At 39.1% G+C, this 13,584-nt stretch overlaps 1 protein-coding gene across 3 annotated transcripts in view; it reads right to left on the bottom strand.

Moving 5' to 3' along the window:
- Window positions 1–247: 247 nt before the first annotated feature.
- LOC113060178 (cyclic AMP-responsive element-binding protein 5-like) overlaps window positions 248–13,584 on the bottom strand; it is a 69,130-nt gene continuing 55,793 nt past the window's right edge. For all 3 annotated transcript variants that reach the window (XM_026229065.1, XM_026229066.1, XM_026229064.1), the window contains exons 8-11: window positions 9,332–9,649; window positions 7,254–7,481; window positions 5,417–5,525; window positions 248–4,782 (exon numbers count right to left, since the gene is read on the bottom strand). In XM_026229065.1, the coding sequence (XP_026084850.1) occupies window positions 4,658–4,782; window positions 5,417–5,525; window positions 7,254–7,481; window positions 9,332–9,649 (780 nt within the window). In that variant the 3' untranslated portion in view covers window positions 248–4,657. The remainder of the gene's footprint in view (window positions 4,783–5,416; window positions 5,526–7,253; window positions 7,482–9,331; window positions 9,650–13,584) is intronic.

The raw sequence follows: 13,584 nt of genomic DNA, 5'->3' as shown, positions 1-13,584 counted from the left end.
TTGTGATTGTCACCTTCAGATGTACTCTGCAGACTAACGTTCTAGTTCTTATGCAAATAATTGTTTAAAAAAAAATTATATATATATTTATATATATATATATATATATATATATATATATATATATATATATATATATATATATATATATATATATATATGTAAAAAGTAAATATTGCAATATTATATTTTTCATGTAAACAAGCTGCATTTTTTTGTAATTGACAAAATCATGAATTGGCAGAGCTTTGTTACAGAACAAGTGCTTTATTTTCATATCGTAATATAGCTGTCTGAGCTCACATCTGTACATATGCATAAACACAAACTGTTCAAGGCATTAATAAACATATAAAATATACAAAGTTATGCAAGCGTGTGTGAATTCATGAATTCAATATGCGCAACAAACAATGCAATGTTTCAGCTTTGAAATGAACAGGCAAACATTTGTAGACTGCAAGTGCAATGCAAACATTATTTACAAACAAGTACCAAACATGTTCTCCTTTCAAAAAGAAAGGTGGTTGCATTACGGGAACGAGATTACAAAAATTAATGCAAATTTATACAATATTTATAGTTTTGTTGCAATGATACATTATAGTTTTATTAATGTGTATTCATTGTCCTCCACCTAAAAAACACATATACTCGCGCACACGCAAAAAAAATTATCCCTCATTTTTATAAGAATGCTATTACAAAAGACTTCCATCCACCCATCTTAACAAGGACTAATGCCAAATCGACAATTTGAGATTAATGTCTGTTACTCACTGAAATAAGTGAAATATTTCCAGTTCAGTGTTTTCTTGTTTGTTGTTTGGGTAAGATACAACTTGGCCCTGCGTAGATATGCTTCTGACCACCTTGCTTTGAAAAGTAAAGATGCAGGAGATGGACTACAACACAACTTTAGACTGTTTAAAGTTGTCCATAGAGATCCAAACTCCTTTTAGCAAGCCATATTATTACCTCATCATGTAGGGTTAAACACTGCAAAACTTGTGAAGTCTGAGATGCCAATGAGACTGAAAATGCATGCATACACAGATCTCAAGTTAACTTTCAAGCTCACACACCAAAAACATTGAAACTCACACCCTCTGTGCGCATCAGAATCCCATTCGAAACTACATTATGATGCTACATGCACAGAAAACATTGAGTTACTTAAAGGGACAGTTCACCCAAAAAAAAAACAAATATGGAGTAGTAACATCAAACCTTGTGTTATGGCATCATGTGACACACAAAAACCAATGAGAGTTGCTATTACTGACATGTCATCAAAAAGTATTTAATCAATGATTTTATATTTTACACTACCTTTGCATCATTTTGAAGTTTGAAACGTTTGGACCCCATTTGACTTTCACTGTATGGACAAAACTGTAAAAAGTTCTTCAAAATATGTTCTTTCTTGTTCTGCAGACGAAAGATAAGAAAGACACAAGTATGCTATGAAGTGAGGGTGAATAAATGACGACAATGTTAATTTTTGGGTGAACTATCCTATGTGAACTCTGCTGGGATAAAACCAAACCACCATCAGGTCCAACAAAAATAGCACAATCATGTTTCCAGTTCACCTTGACATCACCCATTTCACAGTGTGACAAACAGGTTTTATCTAAAGGGATAGTTTTAAGTCTTAAAGCTACAGGAGCACCTCCAAAACCCAAGCCTTTGGGGTTCAAATTGGGGTGACCCATTCCGGGCTCCAATCCCATCGGTCCGTACAAGTTGCGTTGCTCCATAGATTGACAGTGGCTGGCTCTCGCTGGTGTGGGAACTGGGAATCGCTGAGTCTTCTATATGGCTATTCCATCCTCTGCTGCTCACAGAGGTCAAAGTGCATAGACAGCTACAAGATTTCCACCTCTCGATGTGGAGGTCGTTTTGCACGCTCTTGTTCCAAACACAGTGCTGCGAGGAAAGGCGAAGGGAATCAATATGTTCCAGTTAGGAGGGAAGAAAAATCCTCTACAAACTGTGAAAAGCATGAAACAGAGTTCTGAGCTTAGCTGCTGGAAAAAAGGCCCTTTTTTAGCACAGGCGAAAAATTATGGTGCATCTCTCTTTGTGATGCTAAGACATATCCAGCTTGCTTGTATTCTCATCACAGGCCTCATTGTTTGCAAAAAGGTAGAAAAGTCCATTAACACCAAAATGAGTCCAAAACAGTGTCCACAATAAAACACTAGTAATTAGTCTTTACAAAAAAGCAAAACAATGTCAAGGCCTTAAAGTTCAACCTGAATTGAAAACAAATGCAATGATATTACTAAGGACTGACATTCTTCCCTCTGTGAGTATTTAAGACGTATTCAGGCACATAGTGACATCTGAAAAGCAGTATCTAGATTGCTATAGATCAAAAACCAAAGTGGACCAAATTGCTTCATTATTTGCAATTAGACAAGGAAAATGCAACTTAAGTCCATGACACACCAATGCCAGGCCATCATTACGGTCGCCACTAGTTGGTGGCTCTTTGGCCGATTGAGGAAAGATCACACTGATTGGGTGCTTAGCTTAGCGAACCAGTGCACAAGAAGAAAAACAAAAGTTACGAAAACAAGCAAATAAGTACGTTAAGAGGCCCCTGTTCTAATTTTACATTGTCCAACCTGAGCATTCAAGTATGCAAATATTTTCATAGTGATATGGCAATGAAAAAACATTTGGAATGAAGAAAGCTGTAAGAAAGCACTGTTTTGTTTATGGTTTGTATTTGTTTAGTTTCAGTTTCTGTGTTGCAGACTACTGTCCACTGCTGGAATGGAAAGTTTTTATTTTATTTTTATGCATATGCAGAATTTTACGTAATAGTCGGCCTTTGGCTGTAGCCTTTGCGGCGAACTTTTTAGCCCAGACACAGGCGAAGCAAGACAACAACACAGTCGGCTTTCATAGCCGCTAGTACTTTACTGTTGGTTTGGTGTGTCATGGTCTTTAAGGTATTTAGGACTCAATGTCTTAAAGTGACAGTACCCCACGATCATACGCCTATGGGATATATGGGATTTTGCCCACATTTCCCTTACAAAGGTCACATTGGAATGTTATGATTAGGGCAGTTCATACAGAATACATTTCCGCGTTCAATTGCCCAGCTTTTTTTTCAGGTGCATCTCAATCAGCTGCCTAGGTCGTGAATCAGCGTATCGTGTACACAGACTCAGGCACTGGGAAAAACCCTGGTTCATTACACATTGGGACACCGTTTCTGAGGTGTAAAATGCCACCATCAAACCTATTGTGTAATGCTATGTATTGAGTTCAGAAAATGGCATGTCCGCTAAGGAATAATAGTAACCACAAATGCGCCCTGGTTTTAACGCCCAACAGCACTTTTGTTGGGGCTTGACGGTTTCATATGGACTATAGTCAAGTGCAGAATTTACCATGGTCCATGTCAAGAAGGAAGCCTCATATAATTTCCTAGGCACCAAACAAACCAGAACAATGAACTGGGATGTATCAAAATATATCCTATTACATTTAAGCCTATTAAATTAATCTTCCTCACAGTCAGAATGCCCGAGAAAGATCTACACAATACTTTGAGACAAAACGAAAGCTACTTTTAAGTAGCATTTAAGTTTTCCATAGTCTTAAGCAAAAGCTAAAAAGCAAAAGCTTCCAAAAGTTTTCCATGGCATTATTCTGGTGCAAGATTAGTTGGAGTGCATTGATTGGGAGGCCCACATATGAGCACAAAAACATACGCGTAATACTTAGTTGACTTGCTGATCCAAAACAGATACCGAAATGAACCGCCAGAAGAAGCAATATGCAAACTGATGAGGACCAGGGGTAACTCTGACCAGAAGTTACACCAGCTTAAAATGAAACAGCTGATGGGATCTTCCGAAATGTTTGGACAGAAACGCCAAGAGAGAGAGGTCTTCCTGGTGCAACACGATTGCAGCTGTGAACTCCAAAATCTCACACATGTCGAGCAGGGCATATGCTCACAGAAGCCTGATAAATGCATTCCATTTGCATGATTTGTACCAGCTTAGGAGCCCAAAGCTGTTTTGTCTTAAGAAAATAACTTTTGAAATTATATCTGAAATGACAGGAGCTAATAGGTTGAACTTAATCTGATCTAGATTCTGGTCTGAGCGAGCAAGGGAAGACAATCAGATTGCTGAGCATGTCAGAGATTCATATTGCTTCAGGTTACTTTCATAAGGAACTCCCAATGGAGACTGACCTTCCTAATTTATCCCTTTGAATTTGATAAAAAGGAGACTGTGAGAGTAATTGTTATAACAATAAGCAGAAAAGAAAGGACAGCATCTTTTTGGCAATGGAAAATGCATAGCAAAAGCTATCCAGCTATCTGAGTTTTTTTTGTCATTTGTAAAGGCATTGGTCCAGCAGTAATCCAGGAACAGATGTAACAGTTACGTTTCCACTAGTGATGTCCTTGACAAGTGAGATGGTGCCCGATGATTTATGCGAACTCCCTTTTTTTTAAGCGGACACAAATGGAAACATAAAACACACAGAACTAAACAAAATGGTCATCCGTTTACATTTGCAAATTACAAACAGAAGAATAAGCTGCCGCAGAGGCACAGAGGTGTGTGTCTGTCCGGGATTTTTAGTCGGGATGTCCAGCGTGGTAAAGGGCGAGTCTCTAGTGGATGGGGTTAATATCTGTGCGGTGATTGGGCGCTGTGCTGGAGGTGGTGATGGTGTTGTGCTGGATGACTTGCTGCTGGGTTACAGGGGTGGGACTTTCTGCCGGACTGCTCTCTGGACCTGAGGGACAAGAGGAGAGATGAAGATGTCTGGTTGCGTCCATTCAGCTGTCAGTCTATTTGTCCATCCATCCATCCATCTAGCTACCCATCGATATGTTTATTCATCCATCCGTCTATCTGCCATCCATCCATTTTTCTATCCACATGTCTATCTGTCCATTGATCCATCCATCCAACCAACCAACCAATCAACCATCCATCCATGCATCCATCCATCCATCCATCCATCCATCCATATACTTGTAGTTTTAGGAAAAATAACTGAGATATTAAAGAGATCTCATCTGATTCCTATGGGAAGACAGGACAATAATGTGAAAATAATAGACACCACATTGAGATGAATATTTAAATATGAATATTTAAATCACAGGCAGTGTACATTAAAAAGAAAGAAATTTACTTCAAAGTGAAAATGGAAATGATAATTCTGCCCTATGAACAATGTTAGGCAACTGTTAATTAGTGTTTTCCTCTCCTCTATAACCAGGGAATGGCAGCCTCCATACATTAAAAAAAATGTCAAGAGTATCTATATCAGTATCTACTGTATAAGGGTGTGTTCTACAAACAATATACGGTATATTCATTATTATGTAATGTCACCTCTGTCTGTGTGTGATCGTACTCACTGAGGTAACCTTGAGACTCTTTCTGCATGGTGGTGATGGGACAGTCCTTATGCGTCAATAAAAGCTGCTTCAGTTGTGTCACCTCGTTTTTTAGCATGGTAACCTCGTTCTGCCAAAAAAACAACAATGATTACATGAGACAAAAAAAAAACTGAATAACTCATTGCTAGTGAAATTTCCAGTCATACACGTTGTCTACAGACATAAAACAAAACACAGTGTTAAGCAACATAAGTTCAAACTAAATGTCCCTCATCATTTCACAGATATAAACATGTATATCAGTTTCTTGGATACAGTTTGGCCCGGATTTGACTGTTTATGAGTTATTGTCTGTTGAAATTCCTTTGTAGTTTAAGATTAGGTTTAAGCCGTGTTTGGGCAATCACGTTTGTGACAGTCAGCCCCTATGGTTCCTTAGTATGTGAGCAAATCTAAACAATGGCACACATGTTTATGATGTTCTGTTCTAGTCATTAACTATACAATACTTAACATAAACTTTTTGGAATAGGGTCTCTTGTGGATATATTGGCAGCTTCACATCAAACATCCCAGCCGACAAAACGAATTAAAGGCCAGACGAGCCTGGGTCTCATTAGAAAACCTCATAATGAACAGGTGGTGAATTCTCAGCAATTACCGCTGTGGGAAACATGAGCGTCTGATCACACACGGCTCTTGAATTCGATTAAATGATTAAGCAGAACTGATATGATAACATGGCAGCGTTTCAGGGATGCTTGGTGGAGAAGAATCCTCACTTTGACAGATACAGTGGGGTGAATATTTCACAAAACAAGCCTGAACAGTGGGACTATGGGAGTGGCCTACACACACACACACACACACACACACTCACATCAGTCTTTGTGAGCATGGTGAGAAGAAACATCTTACCAACCCCAAACATCTGAACGTTGCAATGCAAATATTACAATATATGGAAATTGCCACACAGAAAATTCAAGAACATGTTTCAGTCACAATGCCAATATATCAGTGTCTACAACTGTCAGCAAAACTTTGTAAATACATCACAAGTACCTGGCATTGCATTAGTAGGAATGGCGTGGCCTAGTGGTTAGAAATGTAGGCTGGTAATTGAAAGGTTCAGACCACACTAAGTGCACCCAGTGAAACATCGGCTATTGTGGCCTTGAGTGAGACAGGTTAACCTCAGCTTGCTCAGAGCGAATGATGTGGCCTGATGAGGATGATCACCATGCCCAAACCAACCAAAGAGGTAAACCTGTTCTGATTTCATGGTTTTAGAAGAAGGGGCGTTAGACACGTGTCATCAGGGTAGACTGGACCACCAGCAGGCGATCACCTGAAAACCGTGTTCAATCAGACCTGCTGAAAACCAGCTTGACTGGGTTAAGCCACAGGTAGTGCAGGATATACTCAAACATCCACCGTGACTACACACACAGCATCAATCTTTCAGGTAAGTCTCCATGCAAATTCAAGGTCGACTGAGAGACCGAATGGATGCGTGTGAATGGAAACCTCTCGCAGATGAGGTTTTACTGGCCTCAAAACCACACATTCAGCTGCAGCTGGCCGTGCTCTGGTTACTCTGTAGACCTCAGTAACCCATTGACCCTGCCCTCCACACGGCCGTCCCGGTCTGCTCTCCATCGACGGTAGCTTCAGCTGTCAAATCAAGGGTGTTTATGAGCTTCTGTGGTCTAGAGTAAGCTAATACCGAGTGAAATATGAAGCCCCGTGTGAAATACATCTCAGTGTGTGTTCCAAAGTGAAGTGTGCTTTTTAAACGCTTAAGAACAGAGGCTTTCGGCTGAGGAGAAGTGTACCAATGAGTGATTCTGACCTGCAGCTGCATGTTGGTTTGGGTGAGCTCCTCCGCTTTCTTTTCTAGCGACATGACCCACACTTTCCTCTTCTGTCTGCAGCGTGTGGCGGCCGCGCGGTTCCTCTCTAGGAACTTCCTCCTGCGCTCGTCAGGGTCCTCGTCTACGACCCGTCTGCGGCGCCCTCCACTGGGCGGAGGGGACTGAAGGGTCTGCGTCAGCTGCATTTGCTGTGCAGCTGGAGATAACTGTTAAATACAGGAAAACACACAGTCTGAAGTCACAATTCTCCCTTGAGGAATCATATTCATATTCAAATATTCACAGACCTGGCTGCCAGCCAATCCCCTGTCTAACATCTCATCGCTCAGGCTTTTTCAGTCAGAAGCTTCCTGTCTGGGAGTTTTCTTTAAAACAACATGTGCCCTGTGCACGTGGCCCTACAGTCCTATGATGGACGTCTGGGTGTGAGAAACAGCAGGGTGATTTACAGGCTGCCCCACCCTCATAAAGAGGTGTCAGGGCCCAGTTTTCCACTGCACATGTCCACTCGGACCGATACTCTACAACACCCTGAGAAACAGGGCCACTACCAGCCTACAAGGCCCAAAAAAAGCTTCTTTGACATATGCTTGGCAGTTGCCATGTTTGCCATCTTTAGATCATTACAGGTTTCTGGAGGCGATGGAAAATGCAGTGGCTTTGATGGTTTGTATGTATACAGGGCCCCTTCTTTGGCTTAATAATACATTAAAGCAGAACTTCTGAATCACAAAAAGATGGAGTGGGTCACCCTAAAGACCTGAAGAGAATTTTAAGTAGCCAGGTTCATACAAATAAGAGTGAGAGTAAAAATCTAATTTAACACGTGCACAAAACACAAGTTCTTATAAATATACTCTTCATTTCACAAGGTTTTGAAAACCTTTTATATCATTTTCAACAAAAATGTGGTGCAAGTAATACGTAAGAACTTTTTCAGCAACATACATTTTCTTTTATCTTGAACACATGTTTTTATTATAATAAAAAACTAAATATTTTCAGAGTAAAACGTATTTTAAAAGACATTATGAATATTTACTTCATAAATATCATTACTTGTTTTGCATTTCATTACATTTTACAACCTGAACTAACCATGCATTGTCATAGCAAGGACAAATTATTTTATATTTTATATTTTATATTTTATTTTATTTATATTATTATTTTATGTTATTGTTTTAACTTTGATTTGGCAGAAAAGGTTTTTCTTAAATATTAATAATACTTCAAGAAAACTTGAAGTGTTATTTATCAATTTTTTTCTTTAAAGAATGTCATTCTTTTAATTAATGAGTGTGTATGTGTGTGTGTGTGTGTGTGTGTGTGTGTGTGTGTGTGTGTGTTTGGTCAGACCACTAGTAAAAGTGTAACTGGGAATACTGTCCAGTCTCTTTCAATCAATATTCCACATACAGTAATGTGTAAATTTGTACTTTTGAAATGGATATATGGCATACATAAACATATGGCATATGGACTGTCATCCAAAATGTTGACATAGTTTACATCAGGTAATACTACTGTAACAAAGTGCACTGTTATATTGACAACATGACTAAGCATTTTGTCTTGTTTGTGAACAATGACACAAGGACTTTTCATTCTGATGGCACTGATACAGTATGTTCACATGTGACATAAATTCTTACTTTTGAGAGATGAACTAAAGATTTTGAGTAAGTTACAGGCTTTTGCGGCTAATCCACTGTGTGGTGCTGTTTGTATGAATTGTTTTGAGAAATGCACATACTTTTTTGCAAATATTAAAGATGATTTTTAAAAAATGCACAAAAGCGACATTAATGTACAGTTTTTTTCATATAAACCATGGAGGAAAATATTATTTTCTGGCAAATGTTCAAAATATGGCCCCAGTTGTTGTTTTTGTTTGCTTGATTGTTTTTTTTACATTTGACTCTCTCAATTTATCCCACCTCAAGTAAACTTGAGAATTTAAATCCAGCTTAACTCATCAATCTCATTATCACTTGTATTTGCAAATATTGCAGAATAAGACTCTAAGCAACGTTATCTCACTCCAGTCCAGTACCTGTGAAGCAGCCGAGTGCATTGGTTGATGTGGAGAGGTCTGATGCCCGTGTGCAGGGTGCAGGTGGGGCGGGTGGGAGTTGTGGTGCCCGTGGTTTTGTGGGTGGTGATGGGCGCTCTGTGCATGGCTGGGGTGGTGGTGGGCATGATGTGGGTATCCGTGGGGTGGTCCCTGCATGTGCTGATGGGGGTGAGAGTGCAGGTGGTGGTGACCGGCCTGATCCTGCCGCGATTGCATCATCTCCATCATATGACCCATGGAGTTCATATTGCCGTTCGCCATGCCCCCTGGATGGTGGGCAAGGGCAGCTTTCAGTCTCTGAGTACAAAAATGGGGGGAAAAAATATTAGCACTATGACTGGCATGTTTCAGATTTTTCACTTAAAAAGCCTTTTATTTAGTCCAAAAATGCACCTAGACATTGATTAGCAGCTGGGGGACATGTTGTGAACGCTGCAAAAACTGTTTTCTTAATGAATGTTTCAATGAAAATATTAAAACATCACTAAAACAAACTATGTACCACTTTGTGACATACATGAATGCAGGAGCTAAGCCCATTTACCCTCTCACCCACACACCTACACACCCTCTTACACAGCCAAACACACTGTTCCACTATCCGTCGTCACTGTCTAAGAGCTTCATCTGAAGAACGAGCCCAGCGCGGTGCAGGACTGGCAGCGAGAGGGCCCTAGGGACTCTCCCCCGATTTGCCCATTTCCCCTTCGGCCTACACACTGTTGCTTCAACCGTGTGGTCTGCTTTAGCTTTCACCAAGGGCTGGTCTTGGAGTCTATGACTCTAGAGACGCTCAAAGCATGTCTGTGTTTGGAATATGTTTACCTGACTGCTCTCTCTCTCTCAGACAGCTGTTTTTCTGGGCAGCTCAATAAGACAACTTAGGGGGTTGAGAAAAAGCCACAAGTATAAACATACATGCCGCCAAAATATGTCCGATGGTTTGATCTGTTGACAGCACATGTAGACAAAATGAAAAAAAAATGAAAAAGTACATAAGCATGTGCATATATATACTTGTATGTCTTTGTCCATTCAGTTTGACTTTCTTAAACTTGAGCCAAGGCAAAAAAATATTGACAAAAAAATAAAAAACTATTTTTAGAGAGTGTTGAGTCTACGGTATATATTTCCACAAGAGCTGAACAGGTAGACTGACTTTATAAGAAATGGGTCTGAAGTTAAAAAAAATAAACAAGACACACACACGCACACACATACAAAATGACTCAAATGAATGAAAGAAAACATGAAATGAAGTCGAGCATGGATAATCTCTTCATGGAAAGAAAAAAAATCAAACCAAATCACATATTTAAAGGTGCACGGCCAATATGAGTTTTGGTATTATACTGACAACTAATGGTTTGTAAATATCTTTTTTTCCTCATCATGACATATTTTTGGACTGATGCGACTTATACTCAGGTGCGACTTATAGTCCGAAAAATACGGTAACATGCTCCAGATGCTGTCAGTCAGAGACACCGGTGTTCAGAGCTGTGTGTTTGTAACAGGCAGCACATTCACTCTCTGAGAGTCATAGCCAACTGGACTGTATGTGAGTGCCAAGGCACAAACCAGACCACAGCATCCCTTTCTTCTCAAGCTGGTCAACCCGTGAGATATCTTTTTTTTAAGATGTTTTATTCACTGAATGATTTGATAAGTTGCTGGCTCTTTAGCTCTCTAAGCCAAGCCATTCCATGCCACCCTGACTGCTGGAGCTGCCAGTGCTTTCTGCCTTCACACACTTGCTGCCAAATGCACAAGCACTAACCTACCCACCCTTACTGCTGCCCTTAACTGGCATTAACGCTGTTTTCACCCACCCGCTGCATTTTAATCTTGCCAACACATCAGTAATAACCCACCATTGCCTTTATCAACATTTCTGCTGCAGCATGCAAAACACTTCCCGTTAAGAAAACACTGACAGCCACAGTGTGATATTTTTGTATATGTCTAGTGTGTATGATATGTATGATTTATAAGTCTGTATTTTTTGTTGTGGCAAAATGGACCAAAATTGGCTGTTTTTTTTTTTTTTTTTTTAGCTTTTTTTAATGCAACTTTATTAACAGAATAGCCCCCCAAAAACATATGAATATTATTTAAAAGAAATTGATCATTGTTAAAAGATTGCTAGAGTAAAGTTCCATTTCAAATAAATGCTGTTCTTTTTAACTCATTTTAATCACAGAATCCTGAACAAAATGTATCATGGTTTCCACTAAAATATTAAGCACCACAACTGTTTTCAACACTGATTGTAATAAAAATGTTTCTTGAGCATCAAATCAGCATAATAAAATGATTTTTGAGGGATTATGTGACACTGAAGGCTGCTGAAAATTTAGCTTCGCCATCACAGGAATAAATTGTATTTTAAAATAGGTGAAAATAGAAAACAGCTATTTTTAAATGTACTAATAATTCCCAATATCACTGCTTTTACTGTATTTTTGAAATGCATCTTATCTAATGCACTTAAACTAATATTTATTAAATTGCAAATTATTCTGGACACTTTAATATTTAAAAAAAGAAAGATGTTTTTTGAATTTTGAAATTTTGAAATTTAATCAAGAAATGGTTAATCTCTTCAAGCTGTGCATGGCTGTGATTGAGTCTTATCTAACATAATGACATAATAAACTCTCTTCGCTAGAAAACGTGACATCTGTATTAGTCTCTAATAAGTGTACCAAGATGGATTGTATCAGAATCACAGGCGCCGAGGGACCATCTTTCATCCATTAACATACTTGACATACTGGGGTCACAGTGCACAGAAACACCTCTGACTGATTGCGCCACCTGTCAATCAGCACCGCTCTCACTTTGATTGGACCTGGGCAGCTGTGCGCCTATCTCTCCCTCCCTCTTGTTCAGACAGATTGCACAGAGTTCCCACGCAGTGGAATGCCTCTGTCTGAGGCCGTGCCATGCTAAGAGAGGGGACAAGCATGGGGCCTAGTCGAATAAAGCTCAGCTTGGCACTAGGCCAGCTGTGGTTGGAGGGAGGAAGTGAGAAGCGGAGCACTGGAGTATCTCCACAGGAAGAGCCATCCATCCATCATTTGTGGGGCGCAGGGAGATCGTCCGCTATCAGTGCTCTAATGCAATCAGTCTGGCTCTGAGCAGGGCCCCCGAGTGCCGCATGGGGTCAGAGGCTAAATGAGCCACAACAGGCTGAAAAGAGACGGCACAATGCAGGAAGTACACACTTAATAGATACCTAGTATCCACTATACACACTAGAGATATGAAATTCACAAGTTTTGTGTTGAGACACTTGACAAAATAGAGTGCATTAATGCCTGCCTACTTTTTCTGTCATAGAGATTTTTAAAAATACTTTGTTAAAGTGTTATAAGCCATGAACCAAAGCAACGGGTTGAAAAGCTATGAAGTGGATCAAAAGATTACAAATTTTATGTGAAGGAAAATAAAATGCTTAAAATGGAAAACAAAAGCATGCACATCAACCTCAAATGGGTGCTTGGCTGAAAAACAAGTAAAATTGTTTTTTATATAAAGTCAGCAACAACAAAGCTCCAAAAGGATCCAAAATGTATTTAAAAAAACTTTAGCATAGTGACAAAATGACAACGGTACGAGACTGAGTACTTACAGAACTGCTTTAGTGAGTGAAAGAACTGTAATCCCATAAAGAAATATAACAATTCATTTAATGTTGCTGATTATATCTATAGAAAAATATTTTAAGTTTATTGCAAAAAACATACCATCAATTAACATCTAGGGAACTCACAGTAGTTCTGTCAAATTTTCATTATCTAAGTTATTGTATTATTAAAAATCACTTTCCCTTTCACTTAAAAATCACTTAAAATTAATGGAGTTTTTACTTCTGGAACCCAATTGTTGCACTATATAAGTAAGAAAAGAAGTCAGAAATGCTAACTATAGGATATAGAGGAAGTAATCAGCTATAAAAGCTTTTGGTAACATCGTTGAAACCACTAGAACATGTTCTGCTTTTGGCAGAAACAGAAAAAAACTGACACATTCAAATCAGAAAGTTCAGATCACATTTGTTAAGCAATTACTAATCTAAGAATATTAACCAAAACTAGACTTGTCAATAATATGGCATGAACGGAAAATAAATAAGAAAAAAAGTACTCTCACCCAAGTACTTCAAGAAAAACTTTCCCTTCCAAATCTGGCAGGTAGAAATGAACGGTGCAGAGAGGCTTGTAATA

Source organism: Carassius auratus, chromosome 41, assembly GCF_003368295.1.
Source record: "Carassius auratus strain Wakin chromosome 41, ASM336829v1, whole genome shotgun sequence".
Taxonomy (NCBI): Eukaryota; Metazoa; Chordata; class Actinopteri; order Cypriniformes; family Cyprinidae; genus Carassius; species Carassius auratus.
Note: the sequence above shows the minus strand (reverse complement) of the source record. Positions and strands in the feature narration are given on the sequence as shown.